We start from the raw sequence: 27,134 nt of genomic DNA, 5'->3' as shown, positions 1-27,134 counted from the left end.
CAAAGCTGGAGGGCTTTGTTTTCGTTCTTCTCTAACTGGTCCTCAGGAACTCCCAGCTCTCAACACATAGGAACAGAGCAAAAATGTGGATAATCCTGAGTACCGGATTGCTTCATACCCCTCTAGCCAATACTTGGCATTGGGCATGGTTAGAGCTGAACGATTTGGGGAAAATGTCTACTAAATCTCAACTAATATTGGGATTATATTCTATAAATTGGAGTTTTTTTGCCTAGAAGACCACAATATCGACCTTCTCTTGAGGTCTTGAGGCATGACCCATAAATGTGGTGTGCCTGCATGTCAGCAAGTTGTGGTTGTGATGTCACAAAACATCCCTCTGATTGGTCTGCCTCATCTACAGGTAGGTCTCAGGTTCTCAGACAGCATATTTGATAATTCAGGCTATAATTTAAAAAAAATTGAAGCTCTTTCGATTTGAAAATTGCTATTTTGATATAAAAACGATTGACAGTTCAGCCCTAGGTGTGGTGATCTTAGGCTAATGTGCGACAGCTTCAGAGCATCCCATTCTCCTGGTTATTGCTTCTCTGTGGAGTTTATACAATGTAGATACTTTGGATGTTTTAATGAGCGTCATCATCATAACGTCAGTATACCGATGGTAAAGGGCTCAGCTAAGGATTGTTTTAGTGCTACATAAAGCAATAACATCTTATTTAATTAGTCCTGGCTACTGCAGTGCGGGGCTGAGGCCTTGTGATGTAACTTTTCTCCTAGAGTACGCACAGTGGAGGATGGCCAGTGGCATGCACAGTATGATCTTGTTTACCAGTGCTGATGCAAGCTGTTCCCAGTGCCCCAGTGACCTCCGCCTGTCGCACATTCTGCAGATATTTACCATGCACCAGATCTGCGCCTCCAGCACTGACACCAGCAATGGGTGGGGGTGCACACAGAGGCGCACACATGATCGCCAGCAAACAAAAGCAGAGTAGGCTGCAGCGGGCGGGGAATACTTAACGGTTACCCGAGAGGATTCGCAAACAGCCGACATTTGTTTTCTCTCCCTGTCGAAAAAAAGGAACCACAGCGGGGCAATTCCAGCTAAAGGAGAAGTGTGATTAGATCGCTTCATGCCGTACAGCGTGTTCTCTCCAAAAGAAAGGGTTGGGGGTGGTTCTCTAACAGTAACTGGAGCTCTGTGGCGCCACACCTCTGCCTGCATGCCTTTCCGCAAGGGGTTAAGACAAGTCCTCAGAGGTCAGAAGGTCGGGTGGGGGGGGTCTAGGCAAAGAGATTTACAGCTGGCAGGGTCAGAGGTCACTAATTTGATCTGTTTTGTAGCATACACGTGATGTGCTGGAGTACATATGGGTGTTTGGTGAGAGGTGGAAACACGTGGGTCTAAGCTAGGCCCCCACAGTATAAGTGAACACGCATGTTTTGTTGATTTAAGTGAAAGTAAGTGAGCTGGCTTTATTGCACAATCGCTGGTTTTTTGCATTTTTGGGTTCAACATATCGGAAAAAGGGAAAACAGAACTTCCCTGTGCAAAAGCACAATTATATTTTGTTTTCTTCAGAAGTCCTTGATTGGCTGGATCAGATACATTAGTGTTAGAAAAGGTCTGAGGTAGCAGGATGCAACTAAACTCGGCAGGAAAGTAGATCTGCAGGGGGAGGGTTGGTGACCACTGCTGTAGAGCGTATAATTTGACCCAGGGCTATTCAAATGTTTGTGTGCAACTGTATTTATTGCTGTTTTGGAGAAGCAGAATGTTTGTTATGCAGCATTAGGTCTCCAAAACTGTATAGTATAGTATATATGCTTACTGTATAGCTGCACTTTGTAGTTCTACAGTTACAGACTATATGACTATATATGTATCGTCATTGGCCCAGAATTCGTGCATATAGTGCTCATTATCAATCACTGAATATCAGCCCATAACACAACCGGCCCATAATCTGAGCCTCCTCCTTGCTGGCGGTTGGCTGCTGTATAGCAGAGCAATGACCGCGTTGACCAGTCACAGCTCTCCACGTGCTCTGCCTGCCCCGCACTGGTGGAGGGAGAGAGGGAGAGACCGACTACACCTTTTGGCCCACGTGATTACGACCCATCACCTATGACCCGTGAAGAATGGCGTGCCTTGTGCAGCAGTCAGTGTGGCGTTTACATTTGTTTAACAAACACCAGGGCCCTTATCATAGTTATGTCACAGAGCTGGTAGCGTGTTCTACGGTTATGTAATCCTACCCCACTGCCCTTTGGACCAGCTATCCAAGCAAAGGCCGAGAGAAGAGAGCCGTGCCACGGACGTGAACCTGTGCATGCGTGTGTACGTCTGTACAGCACAGACAGGTTTATGTTGATCTAGTCTTTAAATTGTTTGCTCAGTACCGCCCTTAATAAGCAGAGCGCTGTGTCTGAACCCACCTGTCGGGAGACTCACCCCAGCCTTCGTTCACCATTAATCATTCATCCGTCCTGTTCACTGCTGCTTCGGCCTTGAGCCGGTCATAATAGCGTTTAAAACGTGTAGAATTCGCAGAGATTTTACTGGCTAGAAACTAATTTACATTTTGCTGTTGTCGGAAGAAAACCTCGTATCTCCAAAATGGGAACTTTACAGTAGAAGGTTAAAACCTACTTTACTTTTAATGTAAGTCAATGGAACCAGAATTCTTTCCAAGTCATTTTGGGTCATTTCCTTTAGTCCGTTCATCATGAAATTTACGCACAGTGTAAAGGGCAACATATAGTTTCATATTATGTCAAAAACTGGAAAATGTCAAAAATGGAGATACGAGGTTTTCTTCTGACAACAGCAATTTGCAGCATTTAGCAGACGCTCTGATCCAGAGCGACCTACAAGAAGTGCTTTGTCTGTCTAGAGAAAGTTTCTTTGCTAGTTACCAACAGGTAATGTTGACATGTTGATACCTACAATACACTACACTAGAATACAGCACAGTGCAAGACACTACAATACACTACACTACAATACAGCACAGTGCAATACACTACAATACACTACACTACAATACAGCACAGTGCAATACACTACAATACACTACACTACAATACAGCACAGTGCAATACACTACAATACACTACACTACAATACAGCACAGTGCAATACACTACAATACACTGCACTACAATACAGCACAGTGCAATACACTACAATACACTACACTACAATACAGCACAGTGCAATACACTACAATACACTACACTACAATACAGCACAGTGCAATACACTACAATACACTACACTACAATACAGCACAGTGCAAGACACTACAATACACTACACTACAATACAGCACAGTGCAATACACTACACTACACTACAATACAGCACAGTGCAAGACACTACAATACAGCACAGTGCAATACACTACACTACACTACAGTACAGCACAGTGCAATACACTACACTACACTACAATACAGCACAGTGCAATACACTACAATACACTACACTACAATACAGCACAGTGCAAGACACTACAATACACTGCATTACAATACAGCACAGTGCAAGACACTACAATACACTAGAATACAGCACAGTGCAATACAATACAATACACTACACTACAATACAGCACAGTGCAATACAATACAATACACTACAATACAGCACAGTGCAATACACTACAATACAGCACAGTGCAATACACTACAATACACTACACTACAATACAGCACAGTGCAATACAATACAATACACTACACTACAATACAGCACAGTGCAATACAATACACTACACTACAATACAGCACAGTGCAATACAATACACTACAATACAGGACAGTGCAATGCAATACACTACAATACAGCACAGTGCAATACAATACACTACAATACAGCACAGTGCAATACAATACAATACAATATAGCACATTGCAATACAATACAATACAATACAGCACAGTGCAATACAATACAATACAATACAGCACAGTGCAAGACAATACACTACAATACAGCACAGTGCAATACAATACACTACAATACAGCACAGTGCAATACAATACACTACAATACAGCACAGTGCAATACAATACAATACAATACAGCACAGTGCAATACAATACAATACAATACAGCACAGTGCAATACAATACACTACAACACAGCACAGTGCAATACAATACAATACAATACAGCACAGTGCAATACAATACAATACAGCACAGTGCAATACAATACAATACACTACAATACAGCACAGTGCAATACAATACAGCACATTACAATACAATACAATACAGCACAGTGCAATACAATACACTACAATACAGCACAGTGCAATACAATACACTACAATACAGCACAGTGCAATACAATACAATACACTACAATACAGCACAGTGCAATACAATACAGCACATTGCAATACAATACACTACAATACAGCACAGTGCAATACAATACAATACAGCACAGTGCAATACAATACACTACAATACAGCACAGTGCAATACAATACAATACAGCACAGTGCAATACAATACAATACAGCACAGTGCAATACAATACAATACACTACAATACAGCACAGTGCAATACAATACAGCACATTGCAATACAATACAATACAATACAGCACAGTGCAATACAATACAATACAATACACCACAATACAGCACAGTGCAATACAATACAATACACTACAATACAGCACAGTGCAACACAATACAATACACTACAATACAGCACAGTGCAATACAATATAATAGTGGATCTAATACGCTAGTGGAACATCATTGGACCGCTCGGCATGCTTGGAGGTCGTAATGTTTACCACAGTTATAATGAAGATTACAGAGAGTTTAGTGAATAGTGTGCTTATATAGATTTTTTTAAATAAAAAGCATTTAGGTGCCTGTTTTGTAGATTAATGCTATATTGTTATGTGATATCCTTTCACTTTTTATATCGCTGTTATCAGAAGAAAACCTCAAATCTCCAAAAAAATGGTAATTTTAAAGGAGAAGGAAAAAAACGTACTTTACTTTTAATGCAAGTCAATGGAACCAGAATTTCTTCCAAGTAATTTTGGGCTCTTTCTTTTGGTCCATTCATAATAAAATTTCCATACAATGTAAAGAGCGACAGGTTTTTTCAAAATCTGAAAAATGAAGACAGCAGATATATATATATATATATATATATATATATATATATATATATATATATATATATATATATATATATATATATAATACTTGAAGTAAATTTAAAATAATGAAAATTAGCAATATAAGGTCAGTTGGCGAAACTGCTTTCTAACCCTAACGAGATAAAGGCGAGTACACGTAAGCACACAGTGGCTTCTTTGACCTTGATGCGTCTCTTACACTTGAGCTTCCAGCTACGAGCACCAGACACTCCCGGAATTAGGTAAATATGACGAGCTATTCATTATAGATTATATATATTATATATTAGCTGAGAAGATGTGTAACCTCTCAGCTTGTAGCCCAAGCCGGCAGCGATACCTGACACAGCCAATGATGGTGTTCATGCTAGGTTAATGGCTAATGACTAACCCCAAGAGACTGGCTTTTGTTCCAGTTTCTTTTCCCTCTTTAACTCATTTCGTTCTGATTTCTGTCCCTTCATCAGCAGTCTGGACTCTCACTACGTGGGAGTGAGGGAATTGGCTTGTTTTGCGCTGCATGTACGTTGACTTATCTGCGTTTGTTTGTGTTTATCCTGATATAATGGTAATAACGAAAGGAAAGTTTCTTCCTGCTTGGAAGAAATTGTTAACTCTGTTCAGCCAGTTCTGCTACATTAGACGCCCACATTGGTCTCCATCGAGTAACTCGGGTGGGAAAGAATGTCTATCCTACCCAAACAGAGAGAGCGAGGGCTTTTATGCCCCTTCTCTCTCAGATGACTCTGGTCAGCGCTTACAGTTGCACCACCTGGGAGCCAAAAATACAGGTTTTTAACAGCAAAGGACTCTCTGCACGTCTCACAAATTAAATTCCCATCTGATGCAATGTCCGGCAGAAATATTCCCCAATATTACACAGGAATTTTAAGTGTCAGGGATCAGTGAGTGTGAGAGAAAATGCTTTCTCTATTTTGGGCAATTTTCAAAGCTTGGATGGTACACTGTTCAAAATACAGGTGTAGGTAGAGCACTAAGACGTTCTCTGCATGACGCTGAGATTCTGAAAGGGCAGCATGAAGTGTGGGTGTATACATGAAAAGGCTTTTCACAAAGGACTTCATTCACCAGGCTTTTCATTTATTATGTTTAAAATGTAAATGAAATCTTGCGCAATCTTTTAATGGTATCATATTTTTTCAGCAAACTGGTGCTGAACCCCTTTTTTGCCGTCTGTTTCATGAGGAGTACAATCACTGGATGGGTGCCGTAATTGTGTTCCTGATAAAAGGATGTGCGGCCCCCTGTGTTCTTACGTAGGAAGCTTGTCGATGTGCTGATCTCGGATCTGTTTTTGTGCTTTGTCTTCTAATGAATAGGGGTAAATGAAGCTGATCGCTTATAGTTTTTTCACTCTTTCTCTCAGTAGAAGCATAAAAATGTCCTCGTCCTCAAACAGACTTACACTATATTGCCAAAAGTATTTGGTCGCCTGGCTTCGCATGCATACGAACTTGAGTGACATTCTTAATCCATAGGGTTTAATATGATGTTGGCCCACCCTTTGCAGCTATAACAGCTTCAGCTCTTCAGGGAAGGCTTTTTTTTTTTTTTAGGTGTGTGTTCATGGGAATTTTTGACCGTTCTTCCAGAAGCGCATTTGTGAAGTCAGACACTGATGTTGGACGAGAAGGTCTGGCTCACAGTCTCCGCTCTAATTCATCCCAAAGGTGTTCTGTCGGGTTGAGGTCAGGACTCTGTGCAGAGTTCCTTTCACTGGAACTAAGGGGCCGAGCCCACCATAATCCCCCCTCCACCAGACTTTAGACTTGGCACAATGCAGTCAGACAAGTACCGTCTCCTGGCAACTGCCAAACCCAGACTCGTCCATCGGATTTCCAGACGGAGAACCGTGATTGGTCACTCCAGAGAACACGTCTCCACTGCTCTAGAGTCCAGTGGCGGCGCTTTACACCACTGCATTCCACGCTTTGCATTGCGCTTGGTGATGTAAGGCTTGGATGCAGCTGCTCGGCCATGGAAACCCATTCCATGAAGCTCTCTACGCTGTTCTTGAGCTGATCTGAAGGCCACATGAAGTTTGGAGGTCTGTAGTGATGGACTCTGCAGAAAGTCGGTGACCTCTGTGCACTATGCCCCTCAGCATCCGCTGACCGCTCTGTCATTTTACGTGGTCGACCACTTCGTGGCTGAGTTGCTGTCGTTCCCAATCGCTTCCACTTTGTTATAATCCCACTGACAGTTGACTGTGGAATATTTAGTAGTGAGGAAATTTCATGACTGGACTTGCTGCACAGGTGGCGTCCGATCACGGTACCATGCTGGAACTCACTGAGCTCCTGAGAGCGACCCATTCTTTCACTAATGTCTGTAGAAGCAGTCTGCAGGCCTAGGGGCTCGGCTTTATACACCTGTGGCCATGGAAGTGACTGGAACACCTGAATTCACTGATTTGGATGGGTGAGTGAAAACTTTTGGAAATATAGTGTATTATTTCACAGCTGTACACCAGCGTTTTATCAAAGAATAGCACAGCTGGCTACTTGTGCTCAAACCTCTCATAAACTGTAAACCTAGGGAGCCCAAACTTTCTGTCTCTGGTCCAAATGTTTGTTGTGCAGAGATTTTTGTACAGTGGTGGTGATGGGAACCAGGCGTCCCCATGTCTACAGCACAAATATAGCTATTTTATTTATAATCCAAAACCACCAGCGAACCTCCTCACGTCTTCTGGGTTTTTCATGTGCAGAGTTGATGATAAACTCTGCGTCCACCCATCTACTATGAATGGGTTTAAAAATACATGATTCAGACCAGTGTCATCTCAAAACTGTCATAGAGCGACCTCTCGGACAATCAGGCAGCATATTCATAATCATTTCATTTAATAACTCTGAGGCAGCTTTTAGAGGCAGTATACGGTAGGTTTCTCTAGAATGGAGCTCTCAGTGACTTTATCGATGCCATTTCTTTAAGCAGAAATGTTGAAAAATTCCCCTTGAAAGGTTTTAGATTTAGAGTCTCATTGGGTGAGGGGTGGGAGAGTCAGGGCAACCTTCAGGTGGTCCTACTTTGGGCTCTAAGGCAGCGCTTCTCACTTTTCTCTGTTGGGCTTTGCTCTGCCTCGGTTTCCTTTCTGGAACAGTTTTCTGTCTAATTAACGTTTGCGACGCGGCGTGAGGTTCTCCTTGGTGTAATTGTAGCAGAAGAAACCCGAGTAAAACGGCCCGGTCAAAACACGCCTCGGGTTCGGAACGCAGCCTCGTCAGGTTTGTAAGAGATTCAGGAAGCATGGGCTCATTGACTTCGCTGACCCTCCAGGCTGATGGAAGTGCGTGGCTGTTTCTGCTGTTCAGTCTGCTCTTTATAAAGATCTCCTTCATCTGTCTATCGTTCAGTCGTTCTATCGTTCGTTCTATCGTTCTATCTGTTGTTCCATCGTTCATTCTCATTCGTTCTATCTATCTGTCGTTCTATCTGTCGTTCTGCTATTCTATCTATCGTTCTATCATTCTATCGTTCATTCTATCTATCTGTCGTTCTGTCTATCGTTGTGTTATTCTATCTATCATTCTATCGTGCGTTCTATCTATCTGTCGTTCTATCTATCGTTCTATCCATCATTCTGTCATTCTATCTATCGTTCTATCATTTGTTCTGTCATTCTATCTATTGTTCTATCGTTCGTTCTATTGTTCTGTCATTCTATCTATCATTCTATCTGTTCAGTCGTTCTATTGTTCGTTCTATCGTTTGTGCTATCGTTCTATCTATCATTCTAACGTTATGTCATTCTATCGTTCTGTCGATCAATCGTTCTATCGTTCTGTACCATTCTGTTGTTCTGTATCATTCTTTCAAACATTCTATCGTTCTTTCAATCTGTCGTTTTGTCATTCTATCATTCTGTCAGTCCTTCTGTAGTTTTATCTATCGTTCTATGGTTCTATCTGTCATTCTCTCAAATGTTCTATCGTTCTTTCGATCATTCTGTCTGTCGTTGTCATTCTACCTGTCGTTCTATGGTTCTACCTGTCGTTCTGTCATTCTGTTGTCTAGAAAAAAGCCAGATAATCTTAAATATCAGATCGATTAGATTTAAGATCATTTCACTTGACGAGACACTATTTTTTACAGTGTTCTAACAATAAATAAAGGAAAGGAAACCTTGCGCATCTTTTATATAGTAAGCGGATGGAAACGGACACACTGGGCCAGCACTGGCGGTACGTTTACAGAAGAAATGAAAAAGGTAACATTTTTCAAATCCTCAAGTTGGATCGCCAGTGAGAAGATTGGTTCCATAAGGATAATGCAGACTTTAATATCATCAGATTCTATTAAATATTTGGAAAACATCAAGATATTAAATTTGATCAGTAACACTTAACACTTAACTTACTCTGCCGGGATTTTATCTTCAAAATGGGGAATTTGCCGGAGAAGGAAAAACGTCCTTTACTGTCGGTCCATTCTTCCTGAAGCTCTAAAGCAGCTCTCGTTTTAATATTTTGTCCATAGAAGATTTTTTTTCCCCCCTGCACTTAGTTTTTGAACTGACGGTCTCAGTTTGTGGTCAGTTTGAGTGTCACAGTTCGATTTTTAATGCTGGCTTCGTTAAAAGCCTTGACGGTCTAACCTGCTAAGTTATGCGCATGACTTGCTCGCCGTTTGAACAAGTTAAATAAAGGGAAAATAAGGGAAAGACAGAATTGCCCCCGGAATAGTCATAGATCTCTCGCTCTTTCTCTCCCCTGTTTATGGTTTAAAGCAATGGCTCACAAAGAGCTGCCCACACACACACACACACACACGCGCGCACACACACTGATCTTTTTCTAAGTAGGAAAACACACACGCAGCTCTCTTGCTGTGAGCCAAACACACACACAGTAGCTAAGAGGCAGGCAGTGAAATCGCTGGGTTGCGACCCACGCCTCCACGTGTGTACAGTCGCAGCGGCGTTCTGCAGGCAGGTTGCGTAACACAGGTCATGTGGGCACCGCCACCCACCACGCCCTCAGCAGCTGGGAATGCTGTCATCAGTGAATTAACCCTTTGATTATTTCTCCCTCAGTGCTGAATGGATCAGATATTCCAGAACTGAGAGATGCACCGTCAGTGTAACACTGGCTTTAGTCAATTCCGAGTTGTTACATTCAGGAGCAGCACATTAAAGTTAAGCACTGCTTTGATCCTAGAACTGTAGAACCTAAGGTGGACCAATAGAAATGGTCCAGAATTTCTTTGTTTCAGTACATTTTTCCCTTGACTTTCTCTCCTTTTTCCTTCTGGTGTAGCACAGTTGAATGACCGTTTAGGATGGCAGAATTCTAGATCCTAGAATTGTAGAACCAAAAGTGGACCAATAGACACGGTCCAGAATGACTTCATTACAGTATGTGAAATTTCATATAACTTGTTTTAATTCAAACTTTTTTTTCTTTCTATGTTCCTTCTGGCTTTGCACAGTTGATAGAATGAGCTGTTACAGTCTAGACTGACCGTCAGGATGCTAGAACCCAGAATGTACCGATATGAATGGTCCAGAATTACTGTAGTATTAGTAAATAACTTTTTTTCATTCCCTCTTTTTTTTTTTCTTGTTTACCACAATTTTAGAACCCAGAATGGACCTGGAGCAATTGTCCAGAATTACTCGGAATAAAATTGCATTATGTTGACATACAGTAAAGTTTCCTCATGGCTTACTTGCTCCTAAGAATGAGGTACTGCACTGTAGAAACAGAAGAACAAAAATACTTTAGTATTTTTAATTTATTCCAAGTAATTTTAGGCTGTTGTCAGTTGTCTTTCTTCCACTCATTCTAGAACATTAAACCCCATAAGAATGTAAATATTTATTTAAAAATATAAGAATTTATGTTTTTATTATTCCATTTGATGATTTGCAATAATGGAATTTAAAATATTAAATTCCATTATTACATAAGAATAATGGAATTTAACATTTTTATTATTCAATTTAATTCTGACTTATTCTTGGAATTGACTACTGCCAGTGTGGCATCGCACGTGTGCTTTCTGGAATTCTGACGTAATTCCAGATTATTAGATCGTTGGAACGTGGTGAAGACTCCGGAATTTAGAATTTTCCGGAATTTTCGCCACTTTCCAAAAATCTCCCCAGCCGTAATAGTCCTCTGTTGCCAAAACAAAACATGATCAACAGCAGATCAAAGCCAGAGGGAACGAGGTGAAGCCGGAAGCTCTTGAAGTCTAACAAAGCACAGCTGGCTGGTCCTCGCTCAGATTTAGGCGTCAGATACTGACACGACCTCCATCTCTCGAGCTTTTTAAATCTGGATTTCCCGACGCTGAGCTCATCCCGTATGTATAATGTGGTGTATGATACTGGTCAGCGGATCCAGACTGTTAATCCTACCGGCTGTGCTTTCCTCCTCCTGCATTGTGCGCTGTGCTGCCGTGACCTGGAGCTGTGATGATTACGGCAGTTCTAATCACACTGATGAATGTTTTCTTATTGCATTGATTGTTATATGGCTCAGATGTGGGAATTGGGGACCGTGGTTTAAAATCCATGCACTTACTATGCTGGTATTTTAAGAGGGGAAGTGGGACCTCAGATGGAATAGTATGCAGGTTTCAGGTTTCCACCATCATAAGTGTGCACTTAAAATGAAATTATTCATCTCTACCCCTCTCTCTCTCCTCCCAGACGGGCGCATTTACGGCTATGTTTGGAACGCTTGAAATCCCTGGTGCCTCTGGGACCAGACTCCAACAGGCACACCACCCTCAGCCTACTAATGAAGGCCAAGGAACACATCAAGGTGTGTATGAGTGCCTTCATCCGTCAAAATAAGCCAAAGTCACTAAACCACCACAAAAGACCATGAAGAAAAGCCGTGAAGAAACTGGTGTGTTTGTTTGTTTGTTTGTTTAGTTATTTAGTTATTAGCCCACTTGCTGGCCTGTCACATCTGTTACTATCACCTGAAGGCAATTATTTGAGCGGATCCTAGTTGTGTTCCACAATTCGTGCTCAACACGAGTGGTAACACTTTCTGTGAATGTCACGTTATTATAAACATGGTTATAAATATTTATAAAAGTGAATTACACTGACTTACACTTTATACCCATGTTTATTATACATCATGCATTGTTAAGATATTGAATCATAAGTAGTGTTAATAACATGGTAGACTTGATAGTGGAGCACTCTCACTGTAATTTGTTCCCTCATTGGTCAAGCTCTAGAAACCTTCACCCTGTAAAATCAACACACTACACTACAGTACAGTAAGGCTGATTTCTGCAGGCGTTCTACTGGATATGCAGTGTTAAGTCAGTGCCAGGCTAACGGTGGTGCACATTCACAGTGGTGAACATTGACTTTCCCTCATTGGGTGAAACACTGACGGCAGCTCTAGTTTAAACTCTGACATTTGAAGCCTGTAATGAGCTTTATTGTGTTTTAGTGTTTCAGTAAATCCTTCAGTAAATACGTCAACTTGAAGCCTCACTCTTAACACTGGAGGAGGCTTTAGTACAGTACGCTTCACTTTACTTAGAGCCGGACAAATACAGCTTATGAGCTCTTATAATTCATGAATAGCACTTATAATGGATTATGTTAACAATTCATAATGCGTAATAAGCATGGCTGTAATGTGTAATGCATTTTTATAAATATTTATAGCCGTGGTTATGATGCCTTATGAATGCATTATAACATGATTGTGTTACCACAGTAGTTTTCGCAAATGTTTACATTTCAGCAAACAGAATGTGAATTGGCAAATTCACGTAAATTAAACAAAGCAGAAAACACATTTAACGAGAGCCGCTGTGGGTCTTAAGAAAGGTTTTGTTCATTTGATGTTTATTAATAGCAGTTTTGTAGATCAGCAGTGAGTAATGCTTGTTTATTTGATGTTCGTTGATGTTAATAATGCCTTTTAAAGGGTAGTTGTGAGGATTTCTTCATTTTTTTACTCATTTTTTGAATTTATTAATGCCTTTATATTACAACAGTGAGCGCTGTTTGTTTATTTTTTATGTAAATATCAACACGAGACTTGTTCAGCAATTGTTTTCGACACTTTAGGCTTTCATTTTAATGATTGTAAACAGTCAATAAAAACATTTGATTAAAGTGATAAAGTTTTCTTTATGGCAAGTAATCGCCTGTGAAGTGACACCTACCTACCTATATATTCTGGAGGGAAAGCCCATAGCAACTGTGAAATTTTAAATGTGGAAAAAATACAAAAATCTGTTTAAAAAAAAAAATAGTAGTAGTGAGCAGTGCTAGAGACAAACAATATTTATCTCATATAAAAGAAAGCAAATTTCTATGCAAAATTAAGTTAAGAGGACTATAAACTTGTAAGATGATGCCATTATGCTAAAAAGCTTAATTAAAAAGTTAATTAAAGGTTCCCTGTGTGGTTCTTGGGGACACCTAACCAGCCTACTTTTCTTCTTTGTTATGTTTCAGCTGTTTCAGCACACACCTGAGCCAGGAAACCACAGGCGGTAGGTCACTGTTCACCTGGCTCAGGTGTGTTTGGAACTGTACTAGAGTAAAACATGTGGGCTGGGGTGGGGCTTGGGAAACCCTCACCTAATTGAGCTGTCTCAAAATACACCTGCCACACCTGGGAATGGATAGCTAGGCTGGGAAATACTTTAAGGGTGCTACTCAGAGAACAAACTTTGTGTCGATGTCTGAACACAGTATTTCCATTTTGAATTTGATGCCAACAACACGTTCCAAAAAAGTCGGGACGGGGGGCTGTTTACCCCTGTGCTGCATCAACTCTGAGTAGTTCTTCTGTAGTTCTGAAAGTGAAATGTTTTCTCGTTCTTGTTTGATGAAGGATTCAGTTCGGGGGCTCAGTTGTCATGTTTTTTATTTTGTAATGTATACAACCCCCCACCTGTCCGGCTGGACGCTGATGGACGACTGACTGTCGAGCCCTCCTGCTACCCTCTTCAGACCAGCTGCCCACGCCCCAGCTACCGCCACCTGCCTTGGACTAGCTGCCCACCCTACACTGATGTTCTCATAGACTCCCAGCTATTACTACTACTAATACTACTGCTATTAATATTAGTAGTATAATAACTCTGTAGGTAGTTTGACCAGAGGAGGACGAGTCCCCCCTGGTGAGCCTTGGTTCCTCCCAAGGTTTCTTCCTGAGCTCTGAGGGAGGTTCTCCTTGCCACCGTCACCCCTGGCTTGCTCACCTGGGTTTTTTTTTACTCTTCTTGTTAAAACTCTGTCTTTTCTGGAATTCTGTGAAGCTGATTTGCGACAACATCCGTTGTAAAATGCACTACAAATAAATTTGATTTGATTTGATCTGATAATGTGCCAAATATTATCTGTGGTGACCGTTCTGGACTGCAGGCAGGTCAGTTTAGCACTCGGACTCTTTTAACACAGAGCCTTGCTGCTGTAATACATGCAGAATGTGGTTTGACATCATCTTGCTGAAATAATCAAGACCTTCCCTGAAAAAGACGTCGTCTGGATGGCAGCAGATGTTGCTAAAACATGTATATATCATTCAGTATTAATGGTGCCTTCACAGATGAGCACGTCACCCATGCCATCTGCACTAATGCCCCCCTAAACCATCATGAATACTGGCTTTTGAACTGTGCACTGATAACAAGCCAGGTGGTCTCTGGCCCGGAGGGCACAGTGTCCATGATTTCGAAAAAGAATTGAAGTTGACATTTTTTTTGGAACGTGTTGTTGGCATCAAATTCAAAATAGGCATAAATTAAAAAATAAATAAATAAAATAAATAAAATTTCTCAGTTTAATTTGATTTATTGTCTTTTAAGTATTTTCAATGAAACATGGAGTTTAAGTTATTTGCACATCATTGTGTTTTTATTTACATTTTTCACAGCATTCCAACTTTTTTGGAAATGGTTTTATCCAATAGCATCATTTTTTTTTAAGAACGTCCTTCTGATGCAGTGACCATTTTATGGATATAAGGTTCTTGTTCCCACAGTGATGAAATGTCATAATAAATCAGCTTTGTTTAGCCTTATTAAGTAGGTTCATGAATGTGTAATTCAGTTTTGATTATAGCTTGAAACCTTCTGTGAATGCACTTTTCAGAGCGTGGTTTTTGTAGGTTGAATACAGCGAGAACTAGCCCTGTGTTTGTGTCTGCAGAGGTTGGAGGAGAGCGAGAGGAAGGCTCAGCACACAATAGAGCAGCTTGAGCGTGAGCAGAGGCACCTGCGCAGACGGCTGGAGCAGCTGGGAGTGGAGCGCACGCGCATGGACAGCATGGGCTCCACGGTGTCATCGGACAAATCCGACTCTGACCAAGGTGCATAAACACACACTATTATTATACGCTCTCAGAAACTGTCACTGGGGGGGTCCGCTAAAGGGTACATCCCAGTACCTTTAGTCAGGGAACATAACTGTACCGTAAAACTAAATTTTCTAAGTTGTATTGACTTCACGCCCCGTCTCGTCTCCAGGCTTTTTATTTTACTGTTCTGATTCAAGACATTCGGTTATGAACAAGTACAAATACAAACTTTTCACCTGGAAAAATGTATTTAAGGTACACACTCAGACTGTAAAACCACTGTTGTACCTTTAAGGATGGACGAAGTACATAAATCATGCACTTGAGTTAAAGTACCTGATTAAAGTAAAAGAGACCCCCAAGGTAAAATATCACTCCAGTAAAAGTAGAAGTTCCTCCCTTTAGACCTCCACTTGAGTAAAAGTACTAAAGTATTTACCTTCAAATGTACTTAAGTATAAAGTAAAAGTACTAAAAGAGTAATTCTGGCTCTGATCTGGTCCTGTTATCATTTTTATAACCAGACTGGCTTCATGAACTCATTTCAGGTGAAAGTCCTCCAGCGTCTCTCTTGGTAAACCAGTCTTTTAATAGAACGTCATTAATTAGTGACGCTGACGTCTATTAAAATGATCAGAAGCACAAAACACTGAAGGTAAACAGTTTCCATCAGGGAGAACCGAGTGGCTCTGAAATCACTTTTTACACACAAGCAAAGTTTCAGTTTCAGATTTATTTACAACTTAGTTCCAAGTTTAAGTTGAATAAAAACTGGCTTTAAACTCAGGATCACAGATGAGCTCCTTTACTATGTTGATCTGTAGGCGTCTGTTCATAAACATAAACCAGCCCAAACTCATTTACTATAAAATGAAATGGTGTTTGTAGAAATTCAGAAAAAAGCCGCGTCAGTCTCGACTGCATATGTGGACATATTTCTATATTGAGCTCTATTTACACAAAGTTAGGTTAGTTCATCATTTATGTTGAACAGACTCTCCCAAAGTTTTACGCTGCTGCGCTGACGTTGAACCGCGTGCTGCACTGGGTCGGTATGACCAACAGGTCAAAACCAGCTCTAAACAAAGTGACCGCTGGGCCCTGATTGGTGCTCTGGCTTTGCGCTTCTTTCGTTTTGACATGTTACGTTTTTATACACACAGAAACCAAAAGGAACGACAGATTTCTCAAAATGTAGGAGGAAAAAGTCGGATATTAGACTCTGAAATGTAGTGGAGTGAAAGGAAAAAGTGGAGAAACTTCAGTACAGATACACCAAAAAGTACTTAAGTACAGAAACTAATTACATTTACTCAGTTACTCAGTTACTGTCCACCACTGGTTAGACTTACTGTTTGTACCTTGGTGAATGTACCTGCACAGCACCTTTATTTCTAACAGTGTTCAGACATACAGTGGCCATAAAAGTAGACGTGTGTCTGCCATCCCATACACAGGAAACATAATGTCAAACCAAGTGCTGTTTCTTTTAAGCAACTCATTCTAATCCATTTTTTTTTTTAAGTTATTTTTAGTCTTTTTTTTTTTTAAGTTATCTTTTTTGAGCAGTTTCTTTGCAGACCTCTGCAGATTTGCCGCCAAAGTGGTTTTGTACACGTCTACTTCCTGATCCAGTCAATGAGCGCAAGCTTCCTGACAGCACTGTAAGAGCAACAGTCCCAGACTTCCACCTCTCCACCTCTGTGCTTCACATCTAGCCTTAGTTAAGTCTTCTTGGAGTTCTCCTCCAGGCTTCCTCCACACAGAGAGTGAGAGAAAAATGTCTAATTTACTAATAGATATTTTTGGGGCCACAGCAGACACAGCAGTCTGATCCACTTGTACCAGCACAACACACACTAACACACCACCACCACATCAGTGTTACTGCAGTGCTGAGAATGATCCACCAGCCAAACAGTACCTGCTCTGTGAGGGTCCATGGGGGTCCTGACCACTGAAGAACAGGGTAACAGAGTATCACAGAAACAGATGGACTACAGTCTGTAACTGTAGAACTACAAAGTGTGTGTGTGTGTGTGTATATATATATATATATATATATATATATATATATATATATATATATATACATACATACACACACAATGCATGGACAGTATGGACTCAAACATCTCACTGGACAAATCTGACTGTGACGTCATCTTAAACAAATCAGACACACAGACTCACACTGTTTTCTTTAATCCCACATCCAGTAAAACACACACAAAACAGTCTGTAGAACAGAGTAAGTTAAGTTAAGTGATACTTCTTTGATCCCACAACCGGGGAAATCCCACCTCCGCATTTAACCCATCCGGGAAGTGAAACACCACATACACACTAGTGAATACACACACACTAGGGGGTAGTGAGCACACTTGCCCGGAGCGGTGGGCAGCCCTATCCACGGCGCAGGGGGAGCAGTTGGGGGTTAGGTGTCTTGCTCAAGGACACCTCAGTCATGGACTTTCGGCGCTGGGGATCGAACCGGCGACCTTCCGGTCACAGGGCCAGTATGCGTGTAGTTGTGAGAAGGTTATAGACAGTGAACTTACAGTGAACAAATTCACTGTTTCTAATGCATACATTAATGTATATATGCTGTCTCACATGTGTACACACACACACACACACACACACTATTCTACAGTCAGATCAATCTTTTCACACATTTGCAGTTAAATTTGTCACAAACAGATTCCATCACTGAGAAACTGACTCTACACGACTTTTCTATAAGCTGAGCTTGGAGCTCGGAGCTGCAGACAGATGGATTTCCTAGGTGTGAATTCTACGATGTGTGAAATGTATGTTTGAGTCTTGGAGTCCTTTACGGTATGTGATGCAATGCTAGTGGAAAATCGCTAAATAGTGATCTGTCGCTTGAGTAATATTGGCTCAGAAACTGATCTCCGGAGCTTTAGAGGGAATTTAATTAGAAACTAGTTTCTAGTTGGCTTTGTTCACACAGCTGCGCTGACACACCTTCTACATAGTTGTAGTGTAAGAAGAACTCTATGATTGTAGGGGCTGGAGTTCTGGGTGGCTTCTGCTTTGAGCAAGGAGGCAGCCCCCTTTTTAATGAACAAATGTAGGACTGGGAAACAGGGAAGAGAGGAGGTGGTGGTGGTGGTGGGATACACAAACTTCAGCGTAGGAAACAGAAGCTAGAGATGGGCGTCTGCAGGGTGCTGGACTGGAATCCATGCGGTCCTCCTCCCACACTTAAGGTGCATGTCTGGGTTTAGTTTAATCTGATATCGCATACAAGTGTGGATCGAATCCGACTGGGTTATTCTCTCGAGAACGCCAAATAGAGGCAAAATCACCTAAAATGAAAATCACCAATCGCCAAAATCACTTTTCTTTTTCACAAACAAACATGCCTGGATGAGTAATTAGAAGTTTAAATGGACTTTTGGTAACTTTTCTTCAAAGTTAAGCTGCCAGATTTCTTATTTCCACAATACAGTAAGGTTTGAAGATTTTTTTCCCCTCAACCTTTCATAGACTGTATATTGTTATCAGTGTAATTAAATACTGATTATTGAAATAAATGTATTGTACAAAATACAATATTTCAGTTTTATTTCAACCACTGAGGATTTAACTTTTTTCTTGTGCCATATAACACTTGGTTCGCTTCTTTAGAGTTTACAAAGAAAACAAAGGTAATGTATTCAACAGTTCACAGTAATAAACTATTTTTTTTCTCATTTCAAAAAAGGGAAAAAATGGTAAATATCAGTAACGAGAAACAGAAATTTGGACACACTGTGTGCGGTAATAATAATTATGCTTAAAAAAGCTGAAATGGAAAAACAAATCATTGAACTTTTCTGCTGTACCGTCTGAACTATTAAATCATATCAATGTTGGTTGTCTGTTATGAATATGACACCTTAAATATATAGTTTTAAGCAGTTTCATGAGAATGACCCAACTGAAAAAGTCAGTTTTGTGTTGCTTTTTGCTGTTTTACTGTTGTTCATAAATAAATATAGTTGTATATCCAACCCGAGTCAGATTTGAAACCGCTTGAATCCAACTGGGAATGAAGTCTTAAACATTTCAGGCAAAAAATGTACAGAGGAGGAAAAGATTGCAACTAGACCTGAACTTATTTCATGCCGATATTAATCTGTACGTGTATCTGATGTGTTACAGAAGAGCTGGACGTGGACGTAGAAGGTACGGACTACCTGCTGGGGGACCTGGAGTGGAGCACCAGCAGCGTGAGTGACTCAGACGAGCGAGGCAGTCTGCGGAGCAGCTGCAGCGATGAGGGCTACTCCAGCGCCAGCCTTCGCCGCCTTGGCACCACTCAGGAGAAGAGCCCTGCGCTGGGCTGCAGTCTATAAGAGCACATCCTCTCCTCCTCCGCCTCCTCCTGCCTCTTCCTGCCTCCTCATGCCCACATGGTCCACCTCACCTCAACACTCCGCTTACCTCCCAGCCACCTACAGCCAGGCAGAGCTGGTTTAGTACCTTGAATAAGCTTTCTCTCTTGTCTGGGATTGGATGGGTGAATCAAGAACTGTTCTTCTCTCAGCAGGGTGGGATCAGATGGGTCCTCTGATGCTCATCGAAGTAAGACCACTGATCTAGGTTCAGTTTTTGCACCATGTGTCCTTACTAATACAGCGATACTGGCTGAGAGGAGCTCGACCATAGATCAGTACTCTTACCATCACATACCCGATGCATAAGAACCCAGGACTTGTTCCAAAACCTCAATGGCTTTCTCTCCTTTGCTAGAGATAGTGTTTCAGATGAAAGGAAGACTGGAAGGATAAAAGCAGGATGATCGCTGTCCACTGCTGTCTCTTTTTAGAAGAGTATGAAATCAATGGGAGGAAGATTAGAGAGAGCACAGTAGTGAACCTGCAGTTTCTGCCAACCACACCTCATATATCCAGCTCAAATGTGGCCAGGCAGAGCCTCCTGGACCTTATCAAGACCCCTCAAGTCATCTCTCTGCACCGTCCAATCAGCAGCAGAGGGGGCAGAATTACTGCCTGCTGTCCTCCGATCAGACCTTCCTTCCCTTTCGTCGCCCCTACCTCGCCATCATCCTGTCCAGTGACGGAGAGAGGCTCTTGCTCTCGTCCATCCCTCTTAAAAGCTCTTAAAAAGGGCTGAGCCTTTTGAACACCCCTGAAAGTGGTGTGCATCATACCAGAGAATGTGTATCATACCACACCCACTGCCTACTCAACTCCTCTCTGGGCCAATCCTGCGCAGTCCGCCTCTCACCGCCTTCCATTCTCCTCCAATCAGACTGGACCGTCCAGACACAGGGCTAGGTCACCTGACCGGTCAGCTGACCTATCAGAGCATGGAATTTTGCACTTCAGAGTAACCTGTTGGTGCAAGCCGCCTCTTGCCGCAGATCTGAGAGCAGTGTTATCGTTGGTGGCCGTTCTGAGATCGGTGAGAAAAGGGCTGCTTCTACCAAGAGCTCAGATCACACAGCAGGAACGTTTTCGGGTCAGGAATGAAAACGACAAAAACGGGGGACAACAAAAACAAGGTGTGCGGGCATGTCATCATCATCGTCATCGTCGTTGGTTTTATTTTATTTTAATTTTTTGTTTTTTATTTTTTTTTCCCCTCTTCAGAGGGACTGCAGCTACTCTAGTTCTGTATCAGGTGTAGTCTTTTAGCTAGTCTTAAGAAATATCTTCCTGCACTGTCCAACGTCCACCCCCACCTCTCTGGACTGGGAGCCATGGGACATTTACCAAGCGCTGGTGTGATGTCATTCTTCTCAGCAACTACTACTACCGCTCTCTCGAGGAATTTGTGGAAGATGCCTTTCATACACATGAAATGTCTCAAATGAAAGCATAGTTTAAACGAACATGGCTGGTGTGGCTTAACGGGAACGAATAGGCCTGTCACGATTAATCCTCATAAAAATCTGGCTCATCAGTTCAATTTTCTTCGCAGCTAACCAGACGATACACTGCACTGTAGAGCCCACACTTACACAGCTGACCAGAGCTGAAATGTTTCTGTTGAAAGTGCGAGGGGGGAAAACACTTTGTCTGCAAGCATACGTGCTAAAATGAGCATTTACCTGTTACATTAACAAACAATCATTCCCCCAAATGCGTTATAACACACGTTTTATTTACATTTACGTGGCTCAAAGCAGCTGCTGACAACTCACCCGGCTCACATCGTGCTTCTGGTGATGCAATATGATTGTGAAATCGAACGACTGTGGAAAGTAATTGCAGGCAGGGGAAATACTTGTGATCAGGCGGTTATGTAATAATTGTGACAGGCCTTATAATGAGTGTTGCCAGGCGTTCACTCATGGTCAGCCGTGTTTGGTTGAACTAAACTCTTAGTATTGGTCCTGGAGGGCCAGTGTCCAGTTTGCTGATTTAACTGCGTAAATCTTCTCAACTGCATGGTGCTGTATGCAGGCCCTCCTGGACCGGAACTGAACACACCTGGTCTAGTCCAATGAGGTCGGGACTGGTGTTAAAAGGGAATTCCAGACTTCCGTTTTCTGCCTTAATTTAGTCATTAAGATGTAAACAATATGATCCGTTCAGAGAGGTTTGTTTTGAAATAATGCGCTGTTCTAGAGAAACGGCAGAATTGTTCACAGTGGTGGTGATGGGAACCAGACGTCCCAAGTGTTTACCACTATTTCACCATCATCAGAAGACACGTGTAGGTACACTGGATGGTGAATAAAATGCCTGTGTTTGTGTTGTAGTCATGGTCACCCCTGGTTCCTATCACCACCACTGTATGGAAATCTGAGTCGGTAAATTTCTCTGTAATGAGCCGTTTCACGTCAGACCGCTCTGAATGACTTTGTTTACATCTCGACAAGTGAGTTATGCAGAAAGCTTGATAAGTCAGTGTGGAATTGGAGCTGCTCTCATGTTGGTATACAGGCATGTTATAAGCGTCAGGCAGTGGGGCAGCAGGAAAACATCCTTCGGCTTGGGGGCGCCATCACGTCCATCAGGCGTCTGACCAAGGAGCGGATATTATGGTCTCTTTCCTCACCCTGACTCGGTGCTTTTAACACCCTCGACCTTTCCACCTTTATCCTTTTTTTTTTTCTTTTTCAAGGGCAGTAGAAGAACTGAAGACTCTGTGTTGTTGTGAGGAACATATTGCAGCATGAGATTGTGCGGGTGGGGGCTTTTGGGAGGGGGTTTACAGGGTTGTGGGTGGATGAAATTGAGGATGCGGGTTGTTCCATCTCTTCCTCTCTCTCTAAGGACAGTGGCGTTTGATGCACCCTCGCACGTGTGGGCGTTTGTGTTCCTTCTGCTTGGCTGTTTTTGGTCCGAATCCTCCGAAAGGAGGAGGATAGAAAGGAATAAGTGAGTAACGGCAAGTAAGCACATTCCACAGCAGAGCAGGCAGGCACCACAGTTAGCAGCACCGTAAGGATCGCCTGCTTGGAATTGTGTGGCGAGGCGCTGGGGCCGACGACCTCGGCCTCGGCTCGACGTAGCCCGGTTCGTCCGTCCTTCACAGCAGCGTCGCTGCACTGCGGTTTCAGGCTCCTGTGCAAGCGTACGTCTGTTTATCCTTTCAGCTAAACGTTTGTCAGTCTGTGTACATAGTTTACAGAAAGAAATCTATATGTATAACAAAGTATTTATTTAATGGAAATATGTCAAAGCATATATATATATATATAAATATATATATATATATATATATATATAAATACATATATATATACAGAGGAAAATATATTTAAGTAGTGGCTTCAGTTATCCTTGTGGGTTTTGTTTTTTCTGTAGTAGTTCATTTGCACACAGTAGTGGTTATACATGGTTTTAGAGCTATATTGTACCGTAGCCTATTTGTGTACATCCGGAAATGTAACGTTCTCTTAGAACTTGTGTTTTGGACATTTTACGCTGTTTCAAAAGATTTTATTTGGATAAATACGTAATATATATTAACAAAAAACACGCATACGCAGGAAAAAAGTGCATAAAAATGGTAAGAAAACGGAAGAGGAAGTCGTTTTGTGGTACGAAACAGTAGTGAGAGTAAAAGTACTGTCATGTGTGCCTAGAAGCTCTGAAGAAAGCTTTCGTAGTGTTTTTCCCTGTCGCGCTAACGACGGAAGAAACGGCGGACGCCGTATTCAGAGCCAATCGGAGAGATTTCGAGGATTTTGGTGTCTGAATGTAGTTTTTAGAGAAAGTCTTTCTTATTTTATTAGCGCAGCTTGTGACTTGCGAATGACGTTATTTTTGAATTACTTGAATAAAATGCACCAAAAAAAAATTAATTAATAAATAAAATTTAAAAACAAAAAAAGTAGGATTATTCATTCTTAATATGTGGAATGCTGCTCCTAATGTTTTTTTGAATCCCTCCTTTCCCCCATAAAAGAGAAAAGGTAGCATGAGAAGATGTAGCCGTGACAGAAGTGAAGTGGTTGTTAGTGGAGCACGAACATCTGAAAAGGGTCAGGTGTGTGTGTTTGGTTCGCTTGTGTCGTCACTGTCCACGGATGGAGAGAAAGGGTTCGGACCGGGTGGGCTTGGTGGGGGAGCGGGTGGCGGTGTTGGTTTATTTCAAGCTATTTGTATGGATATGCTTTTGTCTTGTTTTTATTTGTTATAAGTAAAAAAAAAAAAAGGTGCGAACTAAAAGTCCATTTCCTTCCCAAGATTGTGTTGTTAAGAACTGATGTAATGGTTCTCAATGAAACAAACACACACACACACACACACACACACACACACACAAACCCTGCCTTCTGCTGGCTCCTTTCTTAACGTGTGAGCGTGGCTAGTCTCTCTGCCTTCTACAGTCGGGATGTTCCAGCGTTTTTCAGCCTAATCTCAATCTGTCAATTACCACAGACAATTTCCCTGTACTTACAAAACAAAAACGTTGACCTACGTTGAAACACTTTTAATCGAATTCAATAGGCTGGTGCCAGTGACTCTCATTTCAAATATGATGCCTGTGACATGTTCCGAACAGGTTGGAACCGGATCATGTTTACCACTGTGATGCATCGCCTCTTCGTTTAACAGCACTTAATAATCTTTTACCAACTGAACACATCAGTTGATCCAATTTTGAAAGACTCTGTTTTTCAGCTCTTCAGCTGTGCGTCTCAGAGTGTGAGGGAAGTTCGGGAGTCAAGAGGAGGACTCTGGGAGATGGAGTCCTGGTTGGAGGCCAGTGGATGCGTGACAGTCCTCCCCCCACCATCTCACCCCACAAAGAGTCCGGGGTGTCCTCGGAAGGGCCCTTTTTTAGTTGGAGGCAGGTCTGTTCTGGACTGCCGGCGGGTCAGTTTTAGCGCCTACACTCTTTCAACATGCAGCCATGCTGCTGTAACATATCGCTGTTGTCGTATCTCCAAAATGGTGACTTTGCAGGAGAAGGAAAAAACATACTTTACTTTTAATGTCAGTGGAAAGTCAATGGAACCAGACGTCTTTCCGTTTTCATTCTGAGCCGTTTCTTTTGACCTGTTCTTCATGAACATTACACGCCATGTGAAGGGCAACAGGCATCTTCAAATTGTCAAAAACTGCAAAATGACAAAAACGGAGATGCAAGGTTTCCTCAGACAACAGCGATTTGTAGAACCAGGCCGGGTGTTTTCATGATGAAATAAACACGGACATCCCTGAAAAAGACGTCACCTAGATGGCAGCATCTCCAAAATGACTGTCTTTCAGCATTAATGGTCCCTTCACAGAGATGTGTGTGTAACCTGCTAACCTCACTAATATCCCCCATACCATGACAGACCATGTGGTTGAACCGCTGGTAACAGTCTGGGCAGTCCTTTTCATCCTCCAGTAATCAGTTTGAAAAGTTGATGACCTGGACCACAGTACGTTTGTGCTGTGCTTCAGTCCATTTCAGATGAGCTCTGGCCCAGAGAAGTTGGCGGCGTTTCTGACCTCAGCGACAAACGGTGTTTATTGACCGTGATTTGTAAAAGCGTTCCTGAGCCCATGCTGTGATTATCCACCACAGAGGCTTGTCGGTTTTTAATGCGGGGTCGTAAAATCACGGGCGTTCAGTTGTGGTTTTCAGTTTTGCCCTTTCATGCGCAAAGATTTCTCGAGATTCCCTGAATCTCTTGATGATGTTATGCCCTATGAAAGGTGAAATACCTAAAATCTTACCCGAAAATGTTTTGGCAAAGCGGCAAGCCTCGATCCTCATAAAGGACTCGGCCTTTTCTGGATGCTTTTCGTGCTCGTGCATGATTGCCTCACCCGTTTAAGACGTTTTTTACAACGTTCTTCGTCTTAAATTTCCCCTGTCCCACGTTTTTGGGGGGAAAGAAGCATCTGCTTCAGTTGATGGAAATTTTTCTAGTTTCTGCTTCAGGTCAATCCCCCCCCCCCTGTTTTTTCACCAAGTACAGGCAAATGTATTAAGATTGTTTGCCCAATGGAGCTGAACCCTGCACCACCACGCGCTGTAGCTTCACCAGGGCTAAACAACGTTCGAAGCGCCAGTCCTCGTGATTTTATTACATTTAGAGGTTAATTCATATCTGTTCTGTTCTGAAAGGGCTTATTTCTTCTCCTTTCATTGTATTTTAAGGGGAAAAAGGTTAAATATGCCAACATTTTTTGCTTTTGTTCTGCTTTACTGATCTGACAGATCGAGATTAGGGTGGAAAAGCTGGACTATTCCCTCAAACACCAGTGGAGAGAGGCGGCCAAATTGGTGCACTCTGGAACATTTCTGTGAAAGACTAAAGGGGGTGCGTTCCAGTAACGCTGGTTTCACACCCATCTGTGCAGATTCACGTTTCATGAAATTGCCATTTGTCTGAAACGCACAGGATTTGCACAACGTCTGTGCCGCTGGAGCGCACCCCCGGGTGCTGTCACGCGCTCGCCGAGAACAAAACCCTTAATGTAACTCTGTGCCACCGTCATCGCTGCGACTCATGTCGGGGGCCGTGATGGGACGTTGTGTGCTACTTTGATTTGTATATACGGGGTTGTGAACTCTATGGAGAAAACCAAATGGCTAAAGCCTTAAAGACATACAGATGTATGGACACTCATTGTAAAATGTACACCAACAACGATGATCTGTTTGAAAATCTCAAAAGAAACGTTGCTGATCATTCCCACTGATTGTGACTGTGTCTCAGGTGTGTTCTCATAGACACACGTACATAGGCTCTCCAACCTGCTGCCTCTAGGAGAGGCTGTCTGTTTTACATTTAATCAGAAATGGACATTTTTATGCTGTTACTTTGTTAGAAAATTGGGCCGCTAAATTGTGGTGTAAAGGACTAGATTTAAAACACGGAAAACAATCTGTAAAGCTGTCGACTTTGTTACTATTTGCTAGTAACATCTGAAATAAAAAACGAGCATAAACTCAACCATTTACAGGACCCATTTTTGGTTTTGATTGCTTCAGTGCAGTTTTGGTGCAGTGGCTACTGAAAAGCTTACTCTGCAGGGGAGTTTTACTGATTCTTAGGTTTTCATTTCTAATTAAAAGCTTAAAATGCCAACAAGGTCATTCAGAGTGACTCCAGTCGTCCGTTCTGGAGAGTCAGAGTTGTTCACGGTTGAGTTGATAGGAACCAGACGCCTGAAGAGTCCAATGTTTCCGAAAGCTCCCTCGCAGAAAGTGACGGTGTGAACTTTATTGATCCTGCAAG

At 42.0% G+C, this 27,134-nt stretch overlaps 1 protein-coding gene across 2 annotated transcripts in view; it reads left to right on the top strand.

Moving 5' to 3' along the window:
* Nucleotides 1-26,854, top strand: part of mxd1 (MAX dimerization protein 1) — a 56,997-nt gene extending 30,143 nt beyond the window's left edge. Inside the window, exons 4-6 of one of the 2 annotated variants that reach the window (XM_017682897.2) lie at nucleotides 11,824-11,938; nucleotides 15,313-15,472; nucleotides 19,637-26,854. In XM_017682897.2, coding sequence (XP_017538386.2) covers nucleotides 11,824-11,938; nucleotides 15,313-15,472; nucleotides 19,637-19,827 — 466 coding nt within the window. In that variant the 3' untranslated portion in view covers nucleotides 19,828-26,854. Of the gene's footprint in view, nucleotides 1-11,823; nucleotides 11,939-15,312; nucleotides 15,473-19,633 lie in introns of both variants that reach the window. The other variant, XM_017682896.2, reaches the window with a different exon arrangement.
* The last annotated feature ends 280 nt before the right edge of the window (nucleotides 26,855-27,134 follow it).

The sequence above is a fragment of the Pygocentrus nattereri genome, chromosome 20 (genome assembly GCF_015220715.1).
Source record: "Pygocentrus nattereri isolate fPygNat1 chromosome 20, fPygNat1.pri, whole genome shotgun sequence".
Lineage (NCBI taxonomy): Eukaryota > Metazoa > Chordata > Actinopteri > Characiformes > Serrasalmidae > Pygocentrus > Pygocentrus nattereri.
The sequence above is the reverse complement of the archived record's forward strand: the minus strand, read 5'-3'. Positions and strand labels throughout refer to the sequence as shown.